Below are 23,030 nucleotides of genomic sequence, written 5' to 3'. Positions count from 1 at the left end.
AATGCCCCCGTGCACAAGGTCCATATAGAAATGATTTGTAGAGATTGGTGTGGAAGAACTTGACGGGCCTGCACAAAGCCCTGACCTCAACCCCATCGAACATCTTTGGGATGAATTGGAACGCCGACTTGGAGCCAGGCCTCATTGCCCAACATCAGTGCCGACCTCACTAATGCTCTTGTGGCTGAATGGAAGCAAGTCCCCTAAGCAATGTTCCAACATCTAGTGGAAAGCCTTCCCAGAAGACTGGAGGCTGTTAAAGCAGCAAAGGGGGGACCAACTCCATATTAATTCCCATGATTTATGAATGAGATGTTTGACAAGCAGGTGTCCACATACTTTTGGCCATGTAATGTATCAGTGTATTGAGAAATTCAACAGGTTGTTTATAGCTAGCCATAAAGTAAATGGGGCTGAAACAGCTGTGTGTGTGTGTGTGTGTGTGTATGTGTGTGTGTGTGAAGCCACAGCACAACTGCAGCTGACGCAGTGAACCAGAACACTGACCCTGCACACAGACGCGTACAGACACGTACACGCACGCACGCACGCACGCACGCACGCACGCACGCACGCACGCACGCACGCACGCGCGCGCGCACGCACACACACACACACACACACACACACTTGCACACGCACACACACTTGTGGTGGGGGAAATGATATTGATACTTTGACTCCAAGTATCGATTTTATATATTTTTTTGCTAGGTAGAGTTAGCTAGCGCTAATCGGCTGTACCTGCACCAAAACTCTGGTATTTTTCATACTATAGCTTGTTTTCTTTTTAAAAATAGTGAGCCAAAGTTTCCAGTACTTTTATTTCCCCAAAACTCATTTTATCATACTCTCTCTTGTCTCTCTGCAGCAGACATATAGTCAGCAATATGTTTGGAACATCAAAGCGAAATATCAAATCGTAATATCGTGACAATTGCATAGCATATCAGCACCTAAATATCATGATTATATCGTATCGTGTGGTTCCTGTCAATTCCCAGCCCTAACGCACACACACGCACATACAGGTGAGTGAGTGAAGGATCATGGGAGATCAGCAGCTGCCTCTGAGTTGTCCAATCAGCAGCTTTTCTTTAACGATGTCACAGACAGGCCTAATTACAGGGCAGTGATAGAAAGTAAAAAAAACAACACAGACTCCCTGTATCAGATTACACATCACATTGTGTGTGTGTGTGTGTGTGTGTGTATGTGTGTGTGTGTGTGTGTGTGTGTGTGTGTGTGTGTGTGTGTGTGTGTGTGTGTGTGTGTGTGTGTGTGTGTACACAACACATTAATCACAGCTAACGGTCTTGTCAAATCTATTCCATGCAACATTCCATCCTCCAAAAGCAGCATACATACAGTATCAGTACATGTACAGTTGAAGTCGGAAGTTTACATACACTTAGGTTGGAGTCATTAAAACTTGTTTTTCAACCACTCCACAAATTTCTTGTTAACAAACTAGAGTTTTGGCAAGTCGGTTAGGACATCTACTTTGTGCATGACACAAGTAATTTTTCCAACAATGGTTTACAGAAAGATTATTTCACTGTATCACAATTCCAGTGGGTCAGAATTTTACACTGGGAATGTGATGAAAGAAATAAAAGCTGAAATAAATCATTCTCTACTATTATTCTGACATTTCACATTCTTAAAATAAAGTGGTGATCCTAACTGACCTAAGACAAGGAATTTTTACTAGGATTAAATGTCAGGAATTGTGAAAAACTGAGTTTAAATGTATTTGGCTAAGGTGTATGTAAACTTCCGACTTCAACTGTAGTATGCCATGACATAAATCACGATGAATGTTACGTGCTTCCTGGTTTGTAGTGGTGTTTACATAAAACAAGAGGGCTTGGATAAGGCAGAGATAACAGAACATCGCACAGTATAGACCAGCAGCTGAAGGATATAACTTCTGTCGTGACAGTTTTCCCTCTGGGAATAAATAAAGTTGATTCAATGAAATGTAACATTCGTCATATCCAGTTGTCCATTCATTCCCAATCAGATTCCCGACAACAACAAATATTGATTCAAACCAGGAAGTTGGTTGATGTGTAGCCCTTTCCTGCAGTCAGTGACCAAAAGTGCCCTATTTGGCCTCATGGGTGGAATGTTATTAATATTTTTAAGAATGTGATAATTAATCAAGATTATTTCAAAGAACCCAATCAAAGGGTTCTCCTATGGGGACAGCCGGACTTTAAGTGTCACGTTCCTGACCTGTTTTCTGTTGTTTTTGTATGTGTTTGACGGTCAGGGCGTGAGTTTGGGTGGGTAGTCTATGTTATGTGTTTCTATGTTGGTTAAAGGGTGACCTGATATGGCTCTCAATTAGAGGCAGGTGGTTTTCATTTCCTCTGATTGAGAGCCATATTAAGGTAGGTTGTTATCACTGTTTGTTTGTGGGTGATTGTTCCTGTGTCTGTGTTTACCACATGGGACTGTTTCGTTTCGTTCGTTCGTTTTAGGTAGTCTGTTCCTGTTCGTGCGTTCTTCGTCTATATGTAAGTTCATTTGTTTCAAGTCTGTTGACTCCGTTTATTGTTTTGTAGTTTGTTCTAGTGTTTGTTAGTGTTTTCGTCTGTCATTTAAATAAATTCAGAATGTATTCATCACCCGCTGCGCCTTGGTCCGTTCATGCACCACAAGACGAACGTTACATTAAGGTTCTCGATAGCATATATATTTTCTAAGTGTGTAGGCATCTTACTCCTCTCCTTTCGAAAGACCATCATATAATAATAACGTACAACATTTAGCTGACACTTTTATCCAAACCGGCTTAGAGTCATGCATGCATACATTTTACAAAGTGGAACCGGCAAGAATCGAACCCACAACCATTGCAAGTGCCATGCTCTACCAACTGAGCCACACATGACTTCTTGCTCCAGATTCCCAGACATTCAAATCCAGCCTGCTTTAAATACAGTGTGGGAATGCAAATAGAAGTCTACATACTGCACATACTACCCCCCCCCCCCCCCCCCCCCCCCCCCCCCCCCGGGGTCTCCTCTCAGGGAAGAAGGACGTGAATGTGATCTAACAGGCTGGGCTGTTTTTAGCAGCTAGGCCCTAATCACCCTCCCATCCACCCACCCTTGTCTTCTTGGAGCAGAGTTCCATATCATGGAAATAAGAAGTGATGCCTTGAAGTGATGAATCCAATCGAAAGCAGAGGAAGAGGACGAGAGAGAGGAAGAGAGAGACAGAGAGAGAGAGGAATATGAAGGGAACGAGAGAGAAAGAGAGAAGAATAGATAAAGAGATATAACCTGAGTGGCCGACTGCTTTTGCATGCCACAATGACTGGAGGGGAAGTGTGTCCACGTGTGTGACTATACTGTGTGTGTGTGTGTGTGTGTGTGTGCACGTGTGCGTGTTCACCACACAACAGGTTGCCATGGTGGCGGAGGGAGCCATGGAAAATTATCGTTGGCTATTGACTAATGAAGCAGCTGCTGGGATGTTTATTCCGTTTCTGGATGACTGGCCTCACCCCTTCCCCCTCTCCTCTCCTCCACTTCACTCTCACCTCTCCTCCACTTCCCCCTCTCCTCTCCTCTCCTCTACTTCCCCCTCTCCACCACTTCACCCCTCCCCTCCTCCACTTCACTCTCACCTCTCCTCCACTTCCCCCTCACCTCTCCTCTCCTCTCCTTCTCCCTCTCCTCTCCTCTCCTCTCCTCTCCTCTCCTCTCCTCTCCTCACTTCCCCTCTCCTCTCCTCTCCTCCACGTTCCTCTCCTCTCCTCTCCTCTCCTCTCCTCTCCTCTCCTCTCCTCTCCTCTCCTCTCCTCTACTTCTCCTCTCCTCTCCTCTCCTCTCCTCTCCTCTACTTCCCCCTCACCTCTCCTCTCCTCCACTTCCCCCTCTCCTCTCCTCTACTTCCCCCACTCCTCTCTTCTCCTATGACCGTGTGCGTGCATGTGTGTTATAAGTTTACAAAGGCGTACCTGTTGTTACAGAGAATGGAACCAAATGAGAGCACCAAGGACATGAAAAAGATATTTAAAAAAAATACAATTAGTTCATCAAAAGACTTGGAGGAAAAATATTCCGTTCATATCATCAAAAGTGACTCTCTTTTCTAACCGCCTCAACGGGTTGATGATGAAACAGACCGCATGTATCCGTCTCCGTTTCCACGAACAATAAAGTTGTATGTTGTGCTATGTATCAAAGGATGATGTATCACAGGCCGCTATGTTAAACAGACATAGATCACAGCAACTCTCCCATGTCTCCATGGACACACATGTACCTTATTAACTAGAGTCTTTGGTCAGACCACAATGGCCTTTCCTCCTTACACTGGGCTAAATACATGTGGTAATACATTACTTGCACCAGTCTAAATCACTTGGACAGACATCACATAAGGCAGTGGATCGCATGACCACTCTACGGGATGGGATGGTCTCCATGCATAAGAAATAGCTAGCAGTTCTTTTTTAAACCCTTATTATACCAGGTAGGTTTACTGAGAACACATTCTCATTTACAGCAACGACCTGGGGAATAGTTACAGGGGAGGAGGGGAGAGGAACGAGCCAATTGTAAGCTGGGGATGATTAGGTGGCCATGATGGTATGAGGGCCAGATTAGGAATTTAGCCAGGACACCGGGGTTAACACCCCTACTTTTACGATAAGTGCCATGGGATCTTTAGTGACCACAGAGAGTTAGGACACCCAATTAACATCCCATCCAAAAGACAGCACCCTACACAGGGCAATGTCCCCAATCACTGCCCTGGGGCATTGGGATATTTTTTTAATACCGGAGGAAAGGGTGCCTCCTACTGGCCCTCCAACACCACTTCCAGCAGCATCTGGTCTCCCATCCAGGGAGCGACCCTGCTTAGCAAGCCAGCAGTGGGATGTAGGGTGGTACGCTGCTGGTTTTCTATTCATTTAGCACTTTAGAAACGGAGGAAAATAAGAGAAGAGGAGACTACACAGTGAGGAAACCACTTCGATTTGAAAGTGAAATAAAACCCCGGCCGAGCAGCGAGCGCACATCTGGAAGTGCACGATTACTCTGACACAGCCTTGCCTCCACAGTCAAGTCTGTGCCAACGAGTCACGTTTGTTTTTGCTTAGAGGGAAGACCCGAGAGAGGCAGAGAGAGAAAGTGAGAAAAAAGAGAGAGAGGAGCGAGAGTGAAGAGAGGTGAAAAGAAGGAAGAACGACAGAGAGCAATAGAGGAACAAAGGGTGAAGCGAGAAGCGGGGGGGGGGGGGGGAGAAAATAAAACGCGCCAGATATGCAGTAGGGATATTATCTTAATCTGAAGACATTTAGTTCCACTAGAGCCAGACTACAGATTTTTCCTTGCACGCAGGGTCTTGGGAAGTAGATGTATACAATGTGCAGTCAGAGATAAAGGAACCAATGGGTTGGGGGACGGTGCACTCACAACACAGCCAGAGAAAAGTATCCTGACTCCCCCCTAACCACTTCCCCTGCCTCCATCCTCCTTCCCTCACTCTCTTCACTTCTGATTGTTTATTTCACTTGTGTTTATTATCTATTTCACTTACTTTGGCAACGTAAACATATATTTCCCATGCCAATAAAGCCCATTGAATTGAATTGAGAGAGAGAGAGAGAGAGAGAGATAGGAGAGAGAGACAGAGAGAGCGCGAGAGAGAGAGAGAGAGCGAGAGAGATAGACAGAGAGAGAGAGAGAGAGAGAGAGAGAGAGAGAGAGAGAGAGGGAGCGAGAGAGAGAGAGCGAGAGAGATAGACAGAGAGAGAGAGAGAGAGAGAGATAGGAGAGAGAGAGAGAGAGAGAGAGAGAGAGAGAGACAGAGAGAGATAGGAGAGAGGAGATAGAGAGAGAGAGAGAGAGCGAGAGAGATAGACAGAGAGAGAGAGAGAGAGAGAGAGAGAGAGAGAGAGAGAGAGACAGAGAGCAACAACCGTACTCTCCACTAGTCAGTCTCCACCACGCCTGATCCATATCTACCGGTGCCTTTGTGTCGTTGAACTGTTTGTTTTTGCTCTGAGTTTTGCATACAGTAAGTGACTGGAGAGAAAACCAACCGTACGTTATGGAGGTGACTGATTGACTGTGTTCAACAGCACGGGAGAGAACCAAACCAGAACCACACAGTACAGTGTGTTAAACAACATGCCATCTGCATAATAACAACTATTCACACCAATTTAGACGTACAGTCAAATGCGTTCAAGGACTAGTCCGCAATCTATTTCCTGTTGCTTCAAGAATGCAACGCATAACACATTCCCCAAATGTTTTATTTGGAATTTCTAAATTGCTCTCCCTAAAAATAATCGCGAGTCTAAATATGTTTCTACTCTGGCTTACAATTGTGGAACAGCTGTTCATTTATTGATTCAAGACGATTCAGTCTCTGTCAGCTGCCGCATGAATTAGCAGTGAAAAAAAGACAGAGATACATCCAAAATGTCACCCTATTCCCTATATAGTACACTACTTTTGACCAGGGCCCATAGGGGACGCAAACAGAATGTAATTAACACCAGCAATAAGCTTCACTCTGTTGCAAGAGGAGCACAGGGGTTGATATCTCATGTCCTGTAGTCATACAGAACAGAGAATGAGGGAGGAGAGGAGGAGGGGAGGTAGAGAAGGAGATGCTGCTTATTTCTGGCCCCAGTTTTGTCTTTTAACTTTTAATGTTTCCATGCCTTGCCTTTCTTCTCCGGCAGCGCAGGGTATCCTGTTTACATACTTGGGGCTGTACTTGAAAGCGGGGCCTGCGCCTTCCCCGCACAGACATGTTGGGGAACTGCTCGCACTAGCCCTTCTCCGCGCCTGCCCGCCGCAGGCAAAAACGAAACAAAATGGAGGGTTTGTGTAATCGCTACATAATGGAGCGAAGCACCGGTAACCCCTTCCGGTCTGGTTACAGTATGATAGGCTAGACTTGACTTTACTGTAAGGCACATGTTCACAGCGTATGTCTTTGTTCAAAAGCTCATATCAGTTAGAGAGAATCACATATCCTGTATGTAGGAAGTCTTAATCAATGCAGGAAATGAAGAAGTGTACATTATTGATGAGTCACTATAGCCCAATAGTCACGAGCCTTCATAGACAGTCTAGTCATTTAGCAGATGCTCTTATCCAGAGCAACTTTTTCATACTGGTCCCCAGCGGGAATTGATCCCACAACCTTGGTGTTACAAGAGCCATGCTCTACTAACTGAACTACACAGTACCACAGACGATTGGTGTTCACCACTGGGGTGAGAGAGAGGTTGAGATGAGGTTATGGTTGTTGGTTAGGGTTTAAGGTTTGGGTTTTGGTTTAGCCTGGTTAATGGTTAACCTTGAGCGGTTATGCAGAAATACACACACACACACACACACACACTAATGCCATGTCTGCAGGCCGACCTGGGCATTGCTTTGGCTGCTTATGTGTCATTACATCTTCATGTACCACTCATGTACCACTCATTCTTGTCCAACTTGTCGTAGCCCTTTACACTCGTACCCGTAGAAGGGTTGAAAATCGCAGATTTGGACACTGATAAGCGCTTAAATTGGAACGCAGTGGCTGTACAGTAACGTGCCATACATGACATCCCAGCTCTGTGCTTCACAGCGCCATATGACTTTTGACTGAACTTGAGCACAGCACGTGACAGGAAGTTGCCCCCATCCCTACTGCTAATTGGGCAACTTTTGCTAATGTTTTGCTCTCTGAGTGAGGGGGAAATGCTGTAAATTAAGAGGATCCAATGTATTTTTAAAAGATTATACGTTGAGGATTATAATAAATACCGCTTTGATGTCATACAAGCGAGCCAAACATCAGTTCAAATGTGAACATCAAATTCCATATCGTAAAACTTATGATAAACAATTTCCCCATAACCTCCAAACGAGTCCCTTATAATTGGTACCACGCGTATGCATTTTTCTTTTGTAAGAAAAGTTTCAATTTAGCCCTATCCATACAGGCCAATTTCCACAAGTGTAAAGGGTTAAATGTGCATGTTTTATCTTCATATCAAAAGACAAAGAAAACGATTCATCATCTCCAATAAACTAAAACACAGATCTGAGATACGTCCACAATGACACCGTGTAGTGGACTACGTAGGGAATGAGGTGCCATTTGAAACGCGGAAATAAATCGGATATGCATCTGGGTAATGCAATGGTCTCGTAATAGGAGGTGTCCTGAGTAATCATTTGGATCCCCACATCATCCCGTAACCACAGCCAACGGACGCCTGCACCAATCAACAGGGGCTAAAGTAAGTGAGTAATACAATGTTGGCGACAGTTTGTCTCAACATCAAGGCCAGCCAACCAGGCCCATGGACACTCCTGCCTCATTCTCTGCCACTGGATCTGACCTTCCAGACCCCTGTCATTTGACAGGTGGCGGCGGTGGTGCTCAGTGCTTCAAGCCGAGCGACGACGCAGCAGCTAAAATAAGACCTGCAATATCTCTCTCTCTCTCTCGCCCTCCCTGCCGCCACATCCCAACAACACCAAGAACCCATGCTGAAAAGGGCCTACTGGATCTCTGACATCAACACCCTGTGTTGCACTGTGTGTGTGTGCATGCGTGTGTGTGTTCTTGAGGTTCGCTGACAGACAAGGGCACCTCGTCTGTGTGTCCCCGGCGTTAATACAGGAGACCTTGAGAGGCAGAGAGAACTGATTGAGAGGCCCCAGCTCCACTGACAGATCCCGGGCCCTGCTCTCACGCAAGCACGCCACCCCTGAGGACCAAGAGGAAAGAGAGCCCTGTCTCTTCCTGTGTGCCTCGCAACCCACAACACTGCGACATAGTACGACTATGAGTGTGTGGGGGGGTAGAGTTTGCGGAAGACAGGAAGAGAAGAGTGGAGAGCGGACATGACCGGGTGTCCAGAGTGATTCTGCTGTCTGAGCAGGGAGGAAGCGATGGCCAGAGCCAAAGCATCTCTCTGGGAAAACAGGTATTCTACGTGTCTGTCACTCCTTACATTGCACATTTTGCAGCTGCTGGAGTTATTCTCTCTACTTCAAGTTTGCCTCAAGTGTGCTTTGCTTTACACAACTCTTGCCAGGGGAAATGTTGTTTTCAGTTCAAGTTCAACATTTCTGCTTTTTTTAAAAGAGATATAGCACTGTAACAAGGCCAGGTAAGCATAATACATTTACACACGCTTGGTAGGGAAATATAAACTATTATCTTGGCCCAACAAGCCCATACTGTCTTATTTCCCCATGAATTATGACTTTGATTCCACAGATTAAGGATATGTCGGGAAACAGCTATCTCACTCCACTGGGGGAATTCTGTAATCTGCTCCAACAAGTATTTCAGTGTTTAGTGTGTTCACTTCAAAGATGCTATTTATGCCAAGCAGAACAGGCCGAAAGGGGTGCAGACATTTGATAAGGGAGAGAAAGAAAGACAGAGAAAAAGAGAGCAAGAATGGAGGAGAGAGAGAGATAGGAGGGAGAGGGAGAAAAGTGAGAGTGAGCTAAAGAGAGTGATATAAACAAAGAGTGAGAGAGAGGCGTAGATTAGAGAGAGGCGTAGAATAAACAATGGATTCTGACAAGACATGCAGGCTGGTTTGTTCTGTTTTACTTCTTACCTTCCTGCCAGATTTCCACTTCTCCACCTCTTTATTCTAAGAACCCACGTGGGGCTCGGCCTATGTAAACGTTCATTCATAACTCTGGGGGAGGGGAATGCCTGCAAGTAATTTTCCACCGCCATGATGTGAAACCAAATCACTTCCCTGTGTCTTGGGGTGATGTCAGATGATCTAGAAAGTGTACGTGCAGTCTGGTGCAACATGTTTCATGGTCTGTGCCACGACAGTGGGTGAAATTGCTCCGTCATTGTGTGTCATTGGAAGAACATACATGAGTTTCAGAAGGAAGTCTTCATGGAAGAAACTGAGAAAACGTTTCTCAGTAACTCAGAAAATCCAAAGAGGCAAATACTTCTCATTAAAAAAAAAACTTCTCCAAGCTCTGATGCTGCTGATGGTCATTAGGAGCCTACCAAACTTGCTAACACCTGGTAATCAGCACTCTATTGTCCCTCTAAACCGGGGCTGCCCAACCCTCTTCCTGGAGATCTACCGTCCTGTGGGTTTTCAGTCCAACCCTATTTAACACACCTGATTCTACTAATTAGCTGCTCAACAAGACCTTAACTAGCTGAATCAGATATGCTAAATTAGGGTTGGACTGAAAACCTAAAGGACAGTAGATCTCCAGGAAAAGGGTTGGGCAGCCCTGCTCTAATCAATCTGACATCAATGCAAATGTATTTGAAAATCTAATCAAACACTTCATGAGAGCCCATGAGCTCATGTTGCGCAACATTTCTATAGGCTATGCAATTGCGCGAGAAAACAGTGATGGCCTCTACTAAAAAGAGGAGGATCCCATCAGCTTCTCTAGGCTAGGCCTACTATATTTATTTCTTAACTTTCCTAATATTAAGCACATTGTTTATCTTTACAACAGGAGTATAGCCTACCTGGCTGGCATGAAAATGAACCACGGGAAAAGTGTCCTCCATTCGCTATTTAAGTGCAAAGATGTATTTTTCGCCACTGCCCCATGTTTCGAGACCGGCATGATCATGGTCCATTCTAAATCAAAACAAATGCCACACATATATTATTTTGTATATGTAAAAACAACATTAAATCAAGAACAGTCTGATGGGTGACAATATTAGACTGTTACTTGTGAATTATATATTATCACTTGTGTATGATGCCCAGCCTTTTTTTGTAAGGTGCCTCACTAAGAAGGGCTAGGTGCAGGAGTCAGGAGCAGGAGAGCACTGAGGTCCAAATAGTAAAATGTTTATTTGGAAGTACAAAACACAACAAAACTGGTCAGGAAACAAACCCAACGAAGGCGCCCAACAAAACAGGAATTCGAAGTGACAACAGGAGAAAAAAAAAAAGATCTACTCCTAAATAAATCACAACGGCACAAACGACCGTGAGAATAGCCTGTGGCGCAATCTAGCACACGCACCAAACAAACACAGAAATAATCCCGCACAAAATAACAGCAGGCAACGAGGTTAAAAAACCCACAGAAATGAACTCAATAGAACACAGGTGTAAGAAACAGACAGACACAAACGAAAAAGAAAAATGGATCGGTGGCAGCTAGTAGGCCGGCGACGACGACCGCCGAGCGCCACCCGAACAGGGAGAGGAGCCACCTTCGGTGGAAGTCGTGACATTTTTTGTGACTTTTTCTAATCATAGTCGCACACCTCATGTAGCCTAGCCCATAGGCCTATAGGTAAGGTTTGTATCACAACTAAAGTGGCCAAATAACTTCTTAAAATTAAGCACATTATTCCGCTCATAGAAACATATTTTTCCTCCCAGAAACACTAGATCATTGCTGCTCTTATGAATCATCATGGCAGGTATGTACCCCGATGCACATTCTTATTCAACAGACTTCTGCACAGGAACACACTCAGCTGTTTGTACAAACTCAGGGAAGTGGACTGCTGGAAATGGATATTCCCTTCCTGAGTCTTGTTATCAACTGAGGGATACAATTAGAACTGCAGCTAACCGAACATCACAGCCCAGTCCTATCCAGACTTGTCCAGCCCAGCCCTGAACAACGATGACCATCCAACATCCTGCACCTAATCCCCGTCTCACCCCAGCAGCCGGAGGAGCAGGCAAAGAGCCAGAGCTAGATCAGGGAGTGAAGGGCTGGAGCGGAGGTTAGCGGGCACCTTGCTGCTCTGAGACACCAAGCATCAGGCTACAGTGAGGCATTCCTATTCAGCCTGACTTCCTATGATCCACTCAGTCTGAACAAAGAGAGCTTCCTGTTTACATAAAGGAGATCACTCAACATTCAGGTGGTTTCCCCTGATACCTGACTGAGGAGCACACACACACACACACACACACACACACAGAGCGTGTTTTACTATCCTTGAGGGGACCTAAAATGTATTTCCATTGAAAATCCTATTTTCAATAACCCTAAAACTAACCCTTAGACTATTTCTTAAAAAAATACATGTTTTTTACTTTTACCCCTTTTTCTCCCCAACTGGTAGTTACGGTCTTTTCCCATCTCTGCAACTCCCCTACGAACTTGGGAGAGGTGAAGGTTGAGAGCCATGCATCCTCCAAAACACGAGCCTGCCAAGCCGCACTGCTTGCTTAACCCGGAAGCCAGCCGCACCAGCGTCCAACTGGTGACCGAAGTCAGCTTGCAGGCACCCGGCCCTCCACAAAGAGTTGCTAGAGCATGATGGGACAAGGAAATCCCGTCCGGCCAAACCCTCCCCTAACACAGACGATGCTGAGCCAATTGTGCACTGCCTCATGGGTCTCCCGGTCACGGCCGGCAGTGACACAGCCTGGGATCAAACCCCGGGCTGTAGTGACACCTCAAGCACTGTAATGCAGTGCCTTAGACCACTGCGCCACTCGGGAGGCCCCCTTATACTAATTCTAACCCTAAACCTAACCCCTGAGCTTAAAACGCTATAGTGTTCTTTGAAATAATACTTTATCCCGTATTCTAATGTCACCCAAGACCTTCATAAACACAACCAAAGGAGTATTCTTCCGATAACATATACGAAATGTATTTATTTCGACTGTTATAATTTTGGAGTCAAAATGACTAGTTTTGGCATGAAGTAGGGGTCCCTCAAGGTGTTTCTAGTGTTAAGTCGCACCGTTCTCATGACACAGTGTAGAAGGAGAACTCATTATATATGTATTCTCTAGAAGACGTTTCATTTAATGAAAATAAAGGAACGGGGTTGTTAGTATCGGCGTGTGTGACTCAGTGACAGCTGAATAACGCTGGAGGTTTATAAAAAAAAAGTGCGAAAACATAACAGTTGTCCTTCAGAGAGATGAAGTTTCTCTCCGTTTCCTCTCCTCTCGCCAAAAGTTGAACTCATGCATCAGAAACGAGAAGCGATGATTCACCAAGCCCCTCCTCCCCCCTTATAAAACCCCACAACCCCTAATTATCTCTGTTCCCATCAATCTCGATTGGATCTCTCAATAAGGAAAAGCATCAAATGCATTACTTTACCAGGAGTAGGACTACAGAAAGAAACAGGAGTAGGCATACAGAAATAAATAGGAGTAGGTCTATAGAAAGAAAAAGGAGTAAGCCTACAGAAAGAAAAATGAGTAAGCCTACAGAAAGAAATAGGAGTAGGTCTATAGAAAGAAATAGGAGTAGGTCTATAGAAAGAAATAGGAGTAGCTCTATAGAAAGAAATAGGAGTAGGTCTATAGAAAGAAATAGGAGTAGGTCTACAGAAATAAATAGGAGTGGGCTTACATAAAGAAATAGGAGTAGGTTTACAGAAAGAAATAGGAGTAGGTCTACAGAAAGAAATAGGAGTAGGTCTACAGAAAGAAATAGGAGTAGGTCTATAGAAAGAAAAAGGAGTAAGCCTACAGAAAGAAAAATGAGTAAGCCTACAGAAAGAAATAGGAGTAGGTCTATAGAAAGAAATAGGAGTAGGTCTATAGAAAGAAAAAGGAGTACGCCTACAGAAAGAAAAAAGAGTAAGCCTACAGAAAGAAATAGGAGTAGGTATATAGAAAGAAATAGGAGTAGGTCTATAGAAAGAAAAAGTAGTAGGTCTACAGAAAGAAATAGGAGTAGGTCTACAGAAAGAAATAGGAGTGGGCTTACATAAAGAAATAGGAGTAGGTCTATAGAAAGAAATAGGAGTAGGTCTACAGAAAGAAATAGGAGTAGGTCTACAGAAATAAATAGGAGTGGGCTTACATAAAGAAATAGGAGTAGGTTTACAGAAAGAAATAGGAGTAGGTCTACAGAAAGAAATAGGAGTAGGTCTACAGAAAGAAATAGGAGTAGGTCTATAGAAAGAAAAAGGAGTAAGCCTACAGAAAGAAAAAGGAGTAAGCCTACAGAAAGAAATAGGAGTAGGTCTATAGAAAGAAATAGGAGTAGGTCTATAGAAAGAAAAAGTAGTAGGTCTACAGAAAGAAACAGGAGTAGGTCTACAGAAAGAAATAGGAGTGGGCTTACATAAAGAAATAGGAGTAGGTCTACAGAAAGAAATAGGAGTAGGTCTACAGAAAGAAATAGGAGTAGGTCTACAGAAAGAAATAGGAGTAGATCTACAAGTCTCTTTGGGGACATTCATTCATTTGTCTCTGTCGTCTCATCCTGGCTCGCTCCATGAGAACCCCTTTCGACTTTCACTCTCAACTGACGACTGTTTTTCAACAAGTGTGGGAGCTATTACGAAAGACCCTTCTTCTTTTACTTACTTTTCAAATTACAATAGCAACTTTGGACATTGTCTTCTCCAAGCATTGATTTTCCTGGTCCTATTTGTTTTCTATCCATTGTATTCTTCCATAGAGAGAAAGTTATACGGCTTCTCCATTGTTGATAGGAAAAAAAGAAGCAGTTTGTTTCAGAGGGAGGCAGAACATCAATATTTGTTTTGGCTGGAGTCATTCATGCTAACGTAATGGTACGTGTCCATAATGGCACCCTATTCCCTACATAGGGCACTACTTTTGATCAGAGCTGGTCAAAAGAAGTGCACTTTGTAGGGAATATGGTGCTATTTGGGATGCGGCTATTGGTCTTTGTAAAGTTCTAACAGTAATTTCTTATGTGGAAAAAAAAGGAAATGCCACTCTCTCGTTCTCACACACACACACACACACACACACACACACACACACACACACACACACACACACACACACACACACACACACACACACACACACACACGCACACACACGCACACACGCACACACACACAAAGAAGTCATTAGGCCCAGTCTCAACCTGTCCTGCATGGTGACCTTTAACCTGGCCTGATTGAGACAGCCTTACTCGACTGCTGCTGACCTCTGTCTGACCTTATGACCCCTGTGGTCATCCTGTGATTGGTTGTACGAACCTCTCAAACTCTGTGATTGGTTCAATGCACACCTTAACCCTAACAGTAACTCTTCCCTTACTTATCTCAGACCACCTTTTACTCACAAATGTAACGTGTGGAGATTGTAGCAATCAATGCCCTACAGTGCATACCTCTTTATATTGGGCATTTTAAGATAGACATTTCTTGTCAAATTCAATCCCAAATATGGGTAGAGACCCCAGTGATATTTTAGTTGAAATACAGTACAGGGCTCGTGTTTCAGTGCTAGCTAGCAGTTGGTATAACTAGAGGAATCTGCTGGGCTTGTGATACGGTTTAGTAGGCATGTGGCAGATTCCTCAGTCTTAGCACTTCGCCTGCAATGTAACTTGATCGTAACTCAAACACAGGACCTCGACACCATCTGGAAAGTAGAGGAGCTCACTCCAACCAGACACAGATATTGTACATGTACCAACTGTTTGGCCTTGTGTTCGATAGCCATTACAGAGATGGCGCTGCTCAATAAGTTGGAACTTAAAATGGTAAAGAAAGGTCAGGGGTGGGGCCTGTTCAGCCTGTGCCCAATCTAAGCAAGCCAGCGAGATGATCAAGACGGTCATGAAGCAACACTGGAGTAAATTACAGAGCACTTGGTCCGTGGCAGCCACTGAACTGCACTCCTGTACAAAAGCTCGATTTTTCCGGGTCCACCCAACCCACCCAATGCAGGACGCCATCTCAGCCGTCTCAGCTAGCATAGGGCCATGACTATTGGCTTGCCCTCTGAAGCACAACCCCAGTCAAAACACAGCAGCAAGCGGCTAGCTGCTCAAGTAGGAACATGCCCAAGCACCCGCTAAAGACCCCCTGTGCCGCAAGAAAACAGAGAGAAGAAAACGGAGAGAAGAAAACGCCTTTAGGAAAAGAGCACGTCGTTAAAGTTAGGCTTTTATGGCTTATATGCCTTTTTTTTTGTTTGTTTACTCAGTGTGTACTGATCTGTAAATCATAAGCCGGTCTTGACATCATTGTGTTAAATGGGTGGAGGTTGGTAATATCACTGTGGTTAAATAATCACCATTGTTGTTATTCTTATTGCAGTGCCGCCGGTGACATTTCTACGGCTCTATAACTATGTGTCATAGTGAAAGAACTATTGTTGACTAGTCTGGTTCTTCAAAAACAGATTTCAACTGTGACAGAGTGACTCGTGTTTGTGTCAGGTTGTGACATTAGAGGCTCAGAAACCACTACGTTAGTGTGATTCACGCAACAGCTTTGTCATTGTCAAATGTCCTAGGATATTGACTCATCTGAAAAAGGATGGCGCGTCTTACTGTCGCCTGAAGCGGTTATAGAAATCCCACCACAACGCTTCACGTATCGGTCTGCTTTCATACTTTGCTCGGTAAAGAACGGGTCGAGGGGGTGAGTGGAAGGAAAAAGGGTGAGAAAATGAATGAGAAAGAGAGAGGTAGGAGGGAGTGACAGAGAGAGAGTGCTAATGGTGACAGGGAACATTCCTCTCTGTCACTGTGACTTCTTCTCACTCCATTTCATCATGTTATGTCCTGTAGCAGTGTGTGTGTGTGTGTGTGTGTGTGTGTGTGTGTGTGTGTGTGTGTGTGTGTGTGTGTGTGTGTGTGTGTGTGTGTGTGTGTGTGTGTGTGTGTGTGTGTGTGTGTGTGTGTGTGTGTGTGTGTGTGTGTGTGCGTGTGTGCGTGTGCGTGTGCGTATGCGCGTAGCCCTCAATGTGTCTACAATGTTAAACATTACCCAGCTGAACATGTCCAGACACCATCCCGTTCACTAACCCCTCTTACTCACTGTAGTTACAATGGCGTCACATAGACAGACTAGAAGAACGGTAATAACAACGCAAATTGATCTGGTGTGTGATCGTGCACTTTACAAATTGCATCCACCCTTCAGGCAGCTATTTCTGACTGGATGACATATATTATCCAAACGTTGGTCAATGATGTTCTGTTTGGGTTTAGGATTAAGCGTTTAGTGTGTGTTTAGTCTCAGCGGAAGCATTTGTTTCTCAGCAAAATGGCAGCCCTGTCCCTCTACTTTTTGTTTGACCTGCACATGCACTAATGTTGAATCCAACCCTGTATCTACGTCACCAACAGTAACACCCACAACACTCAAGTCTCACTCTGTCAACACTTCGTAACAAACAAGAGCAACTGAAAGAGATCCATTCAAAGAAGATTTCAGTTCAGAATAATAACAAATAAGACCAAATGTATGTCACACAGGAAGTGAAATGAAGCATAGTTGCCATAGTCCAACCTTATTACAACTGCAGTACAACCTCAGTACAACCTCAGTACAACCTCAGTATAACCTCAGTACAACCTCAGTACAACCTCAGTACAACCTCAGTACAACCTCAGTATAACCTCAGCATAACCTCAGTACAACCTCAGTATAACCTCAGTATAACCTCAGTATAACCTTACCATGACCCCAGGAGAATGTGAGATTGATTAGCATGGAAGGGGTCAAAGGTGACTGTCTCAGTAGCTTGTTTATCATGTTTTACAGCCTGCGTCTATTTGGGCATGCTAGCGACCCGACCTGCACTCCTCCCTATTCCCCAAAGCAAAATCCCAACGCTGGAAAAACATCTGGGAAAGCCATGGAAGGTGGTGGGGGAAGGTGTGTGAAATCACCACAGAGGCCCAAGCCAGGATACAGCGAGGGGGGGGGGGTAACGGCATCACTAGCGGAGATAAAGTTTTGAGGCGTACATAATGGAGGAGTGTTCTTCAATCCTGTTTCCTAGGAACCCACAAGGTGTGCAGGCTTTTGTTCTAGCCCAGCACCAACACAAATTCAACTGAAATACAAATGATCAGGCTCTTCATTATGAGTTGAATCTGACATGTCAGTAGTACTATGCTAGAACAGAAAGCTGCACACCTTGCAGGTCCACAGGAACATGAAGAACACGACGGGTATATTTCAGTTAAAATGGGACACGGCCTATTCATCGTTTCTTTAACACCGCTCTAATATGTCGAGCTTGAACGTGACAGGGGTTAGGCCTACCAATAATCTAGGCGTCAGATCCATCACTAGGCAAACACAGCTGACTCCGACAGCAGTCCCTCGTGTTGTGGTTGTGCAGCCAGCCAGCAATGCTCCAGAGCTCCCCTCCCCAAACCTGCCCCTCCAGCCCTCCACGCCCAGCAGGCAGACAGCCTCAGATCCCAGAGACGATAAACAGGCTTCACAGAGACAAAGGCCAGAGCTAGGCAGGGAGACAACGCACAGGGAGGAGGTGGAAAGAGGGATGTGTGTGTTGTGTGTGGGTGTGTTGTGGGGTGGATGACCGATGGAGCTCACACAAGCCCATCGTGACGGAGAAAGGTGAAGCGTTGCTTCGGTATATTGTTTGTCGACAATCGTGACTATCTCCGAGTTATTTTCTGTATGAAATGTTGATCTTCATCAATGCAGACCACTGTTAGGAACCAAAGATCCAACGATCAGCATTACTGGCCCACTAGATACCAGGATGCCTTCTCCCTGTCTGCTGACAGTAACACACGGACACGGACACACATACACACACACACACACACACACACGGACACGGACACGGACACGGACACGGACACACACGGACACGGACACGGACACGGACACACACACACACACACACACACACACACACACACACACACACACACACACACACACACACACACACACACACACACACACACACACACACACACACAGAGTATTTATCTCCCCCGGGTTTCTGCACTCGGCATGGGCCCCACTGCTACAGAGTCTGTCTGTTGTCTCACCATAGAGTCACATGGATTCAGGGTGGTGATCTTTCAACTTCACTGACCCCAGTTCAGAGTCGTACAGTGTCAAACCTCCGTTCCCACACTATCACTGACACTCACTGACACCCACTGACACTCCCGTGCTTCACAGTGTCAGCCAAGTCAAACACAGAGATAGGAACCACATGGTACGAAGAAGGCCTTGAGAGACCACTGTTCATATTGCAGCAGGGAACGCATGGTGAGCTCAGCCACACACATCTATTAGCATTCACTGTTTTTCCCCATGTGCAGACTTTGTTAATACGGGAATAATGTTGGAACTACAAGCTGTTTAGTGAGGTCATGCACCTTCTGATTCATTCCCAATCAGACGATACTTGAGAGATATCAAGTGTGGAAATGGTTGATTGACACCTCCACTCTGAACTGGGGTCACACACTAAAGATAACCACCATGGTCAGACAACAGATAGATTATGTAGCAGTGGGGCCCCTGCAGAGAGCAGACACTCAGGGGAGATTAAAACACAGTACTTTCAGCAGACAGGGAGAGAAAGCAAAGTGGGGTCTGGTGGGCCAGCAAGTTAACGATCATGGGGAAGGCACAATGTGCTGCTTATGTGGAGCGTCGCGTGGGAGGCGTGGGACACAACCCTAGGGGTTTTCTCATCAACCGCGACGCCTCACGGCTCGAGACCGGCCTCCTTCCCGTCATCCTTTAGTGGTCTATGATTGAGGCGAGGGCCAAGCAAGCTTGGACCCCAGAGTACAGAGGTCTCTTTCTCCTGAGCCAAACATCCAGCCACTTCAACCAACTCTGAGCTCTCCATACATCTACATAGCCCAGGCGTGACCAAAGCGTTTTATGGTCATAAATTAAAAGCGGGCAAGGGAAGTTGACCGCCACCGCATGTTTGAGGATGACCAAAATTGCATCATTGAGAAAATGTGTGTATAAAATATATAAAGCCCACTTTAAGTCGAGTTGAACTAGTTCTAGTATCTTTAATAGCAACTAATAATGTAAAAATGCTAATATACTGTATATGACAATCAATTTCCAGACCATGCCGTGCAAGCACAGTACACCACTCTACTTGGATCCTGTTGCATTTGTTTGGGGAGGGGGAGTTTGTGAACTTCACACAGGCCGATGAGGAAGGAGTACGGGAGGGAACAGAAGAAGGAAAGGAGGGTAAGTGGTTGCACAGGAAGTAGAGCGTGGGTGGAGTTCAAGGCCTGACTTTCAACTCCCTCCACACACCCTCTCTGTCCTTCTGACCCTCTCTGTTGCTCCATAAGAGAAAGAGAGAGGGGGATAGAGAGAGAGGGGGAGAAAGAGAGAGAGAGAGAGAGAGAGAGAGGGAGAGGGAGAGAGGCTCTGCTGCTGCTCTTGCTATTGTGTGTGTTGTTGTGGCGTCAAAAAAGGATGGAAACAAAACGGGATCTACTAACCGCTTTGGGGCTTGCAGCTCATGACTACTCACACTGTGTACGGCCATCGCCCTGGCAACGTTTACTTAGTGACTCAATAAACGCACGTCTCCATTCATTACAATTAACACCTTTGGTTGCCAAGGAAGTTATGTCCAAAACATACAATATGCAAAGGGTCTTGTCTGATTTGACTTTGTTGTTGTTGCAGAGTGTTTATAGCTAACAACTACGTCGGTGGATGCCCCGGACTAAAAATAAAAATGGTCTGTTCTTTCGGAGTGTCTGTTACCTCCCGTCATGGCCTGGCTTGCAACGAAGCTGCAGTCTGCTTCTAATTGATGCTCTTTTGGACAGAGCGGGAACAATGTGAGGAAACGTTGTGTGGGGCAGAAACACTAGCAGGACAGTCAATCCTGCCTGGTGTGTGTATGTGTGTGTGTGGGCGTGCGTGCGTGCGTGAGTGAGTGCGCGCGTGTGTGTGCAATGCTAGCTAACATCTCCGACCAAATTAACAACCTCTGCTGTTTTGGGAGTTAAGAGGGGCCGGTAAGTTAAGAGGGGCCAGGCGGTGGGGGGACGGGGTGGGGTGTGTGTGATGATATTTAGAACATGTGTTGCTGCTCGACAGGAAAAGGAAGCTTGCGTCTGGCCATGTGACACTCTGAGGTACCATATTTCTGTCTGTCCTCTACTCAACACTCGGCCTCAGACTCAAAGTGCAATTACCACGGCAACACAGATATAGACCGTTTCCTGAGAGAAATAGAGAAATAGAGAGAGAGAGAGAGAGAGAGAGAGAGAGAGATGCAGAAAGAGACAGCAAATGGAAGACAAGTAGTCAGAGTTGAGAAGCGAGGCGAATAGAAGGGAGAGAAAGAGGCCTCAAACCAAAAACTACAGATCTCAATCCGACAGTCTTCACCTCTGCCGTAAGAGCTAGCCACAATGTGGCCTACGAGGCAGCTAAAGTGTCGGTTTATCTATGAGTCAGAGTATGTGACACTCACCGTTGAAGAAGCTCTTGACCTTGAGGTATCCCACACTGAGCCGAAGCACAGACAGCTTGTCCAGCCTCGCACGCACATCCTCTGAGAACGGCAACAGCCCGGTCAACTTGTCCAGCTCTCCGTTCAGCCGATCCCTGTGGCGCTTTGACGGGTTCGACTTGATGCCATCTGTAGGAGGGGGTTTAGGACTGAAAAAGAGAGAAAAATAAGTTAACGTCCGATGATGGGGGTTTGAAAATGATGCAGGGTTTTTTTATGGTCCCCGTTTCAACCCAAGACCTTGGTCTTTCTATTATTGTTGAAAAGAGTATTCTAAGATATACTGGTGCTGAGAATTACACACAAGAGTAGGAAGTGTGACAAGCAGCCCCGGTCTCTGCTACACAGCCTGGTTTCTCTGGCGATGATGAAACCACCTTGTAAAAAATATTTTGGCAAAGAAGAGAATGGAATAGTAGTGCATATCTTACATGGAATCCGATTTCATTTTATTGTAATGCGAAAATGCCTGATCAATTTAGTCCTTAATGAAGTTGGATCTACTCTATGATTTTAGCCATGTGCTATTCGGGTTAGGGTATTCCCCTGTCCACTGTTGGGTTGCTGTTGAAGTGAATTCTGGCGCTGAAGAAGATTCTGAGGCTGTTGAAAATCATACAGGGCCACTTCAGGAAATGAAATGTGATCCAGAACCAAAAACCTCCAAGAACAATTGTCTTTTAGAGAGATGTCTCAAGTCTGCAAACGTGCAAAATGGCACCCTATTCCCTATAGCACGTGTCAAACTCAAGGTCAGACGGCGATTTGAGTAAAGAAATATACTGTTGAAGTCGGAAGTTTACATACACTTAGGCTGGAGTCATTAAAACTCATTTTCAACAACTCCATGAAATTTATTTGAACAAACTATAGTTTTGGCAAGTCGGTAGGACATCTACTTTGTGCATGACACAAGTCATTTTTTCCAACAATTGTTTACAGACAGATTATTTCACTGTATCACAATTCCAGTGGGTCAGAAGTTGACTGTGCCTTTAAACAGCTTGGAAAATTCCAGAAAATGATGTCATGGCTTTAGAAGCTTCTAATAGGCTAATTGACATAATTTGAGTCAATTGGAGGTGTACCTGTGGATGTATTTGTAGGCCTACCTTCAAACGCAGTGCCTCTTTGCTTGACATCATGGGAAAATCAAAAGAAATAAGCCAAGACCTCAGAAAAAAAATTGTAGACCTCCACAAGTCTGGTTCATCCTTGGGAGCAATTTCCAAACGCCTGAAGGTACCACGCTCATCTGTACAAACAATAGTACACAAGTATAAACACCATGGGACCACGCAGCCGTCATACCACTCAGGAAGGAGACGTGTTCTGTCCCCTAGAGATGAACGTACTTTGTTATAAAATGTGCAAATCAATCCCAGAACAACAGCAAAGGACCTTGTGAAGATGCTGGAGGAAACAGGTACAAAAGTATCTATATCCACAGTAAAACGATTCCTATATCGACATAACCTGAAAGGCCGCTCAGCAAGGAAGAAGTCACTGTTCCAAAACCGCCATAAAAAAGCCAGGCTTAGGTTTGCAACTGGTCTGATGAAACAAAAATAGAACTGTTTGGCCATAATGACCATCATTATGTTTGGAGGAAAAAGAGGGAGGCTTGCAAGCCCAAAGAACACCATCCAAACAGTGAAGCATGGGGGTGGCAACATCATGTTGTGGGGGTGCTTTGCTGCAGGAGGGATTGGCGCACTTCACAAAATACATGGCATCATGAGGAAGGAAAATTATGTGGATATATTGAAGCAAAATCTCAAGACATCAGTCAGGAAGT

General features: G+C 45.1%; 1 protein-coding gene across 1 annotated transcript in view; it reads right to left on the bottom strand.

Moving 5' to 3' along the window:
- The window catches only part of LOC120033754 (aryl hydrocarbon receptor-like), a 74,841-nt gene that overhangs the window by 45,335 nt on the left and 6,476 nt on the right, over window positions 1–23,030 (bottom strand). The window contains exon 2 of the mRNA XM_038980208.1: window positions 21,194–21,381. Within this exon, the coding sequence (XP_038836136.1) occupies window positions 21,194–21,381 (188 nt within the window). The remainder of the gene's footprint in view (window positions 1–21,193; window positions 21,382–23,030) is intronic.

Source organism: Salvelinus namaycush, chromosome 40, assembly GCF_016432855.1.
Source record: "Salvelinus namaycush isolate Seneca chromosome 40, SaNama_1.0, whole genome shotgun sequence".
Lineage (NCBI taxonomy): Eukaryota > Metazoa > Chordata > Actinopteri > Salmoniformes > Salmonidae > Salvelinus > Salvelinus namaycush.
Note: the sequence above shows the minus strand (reverse complement) of the source record. Positions and strands in the feature narration are given on the sequence as shown.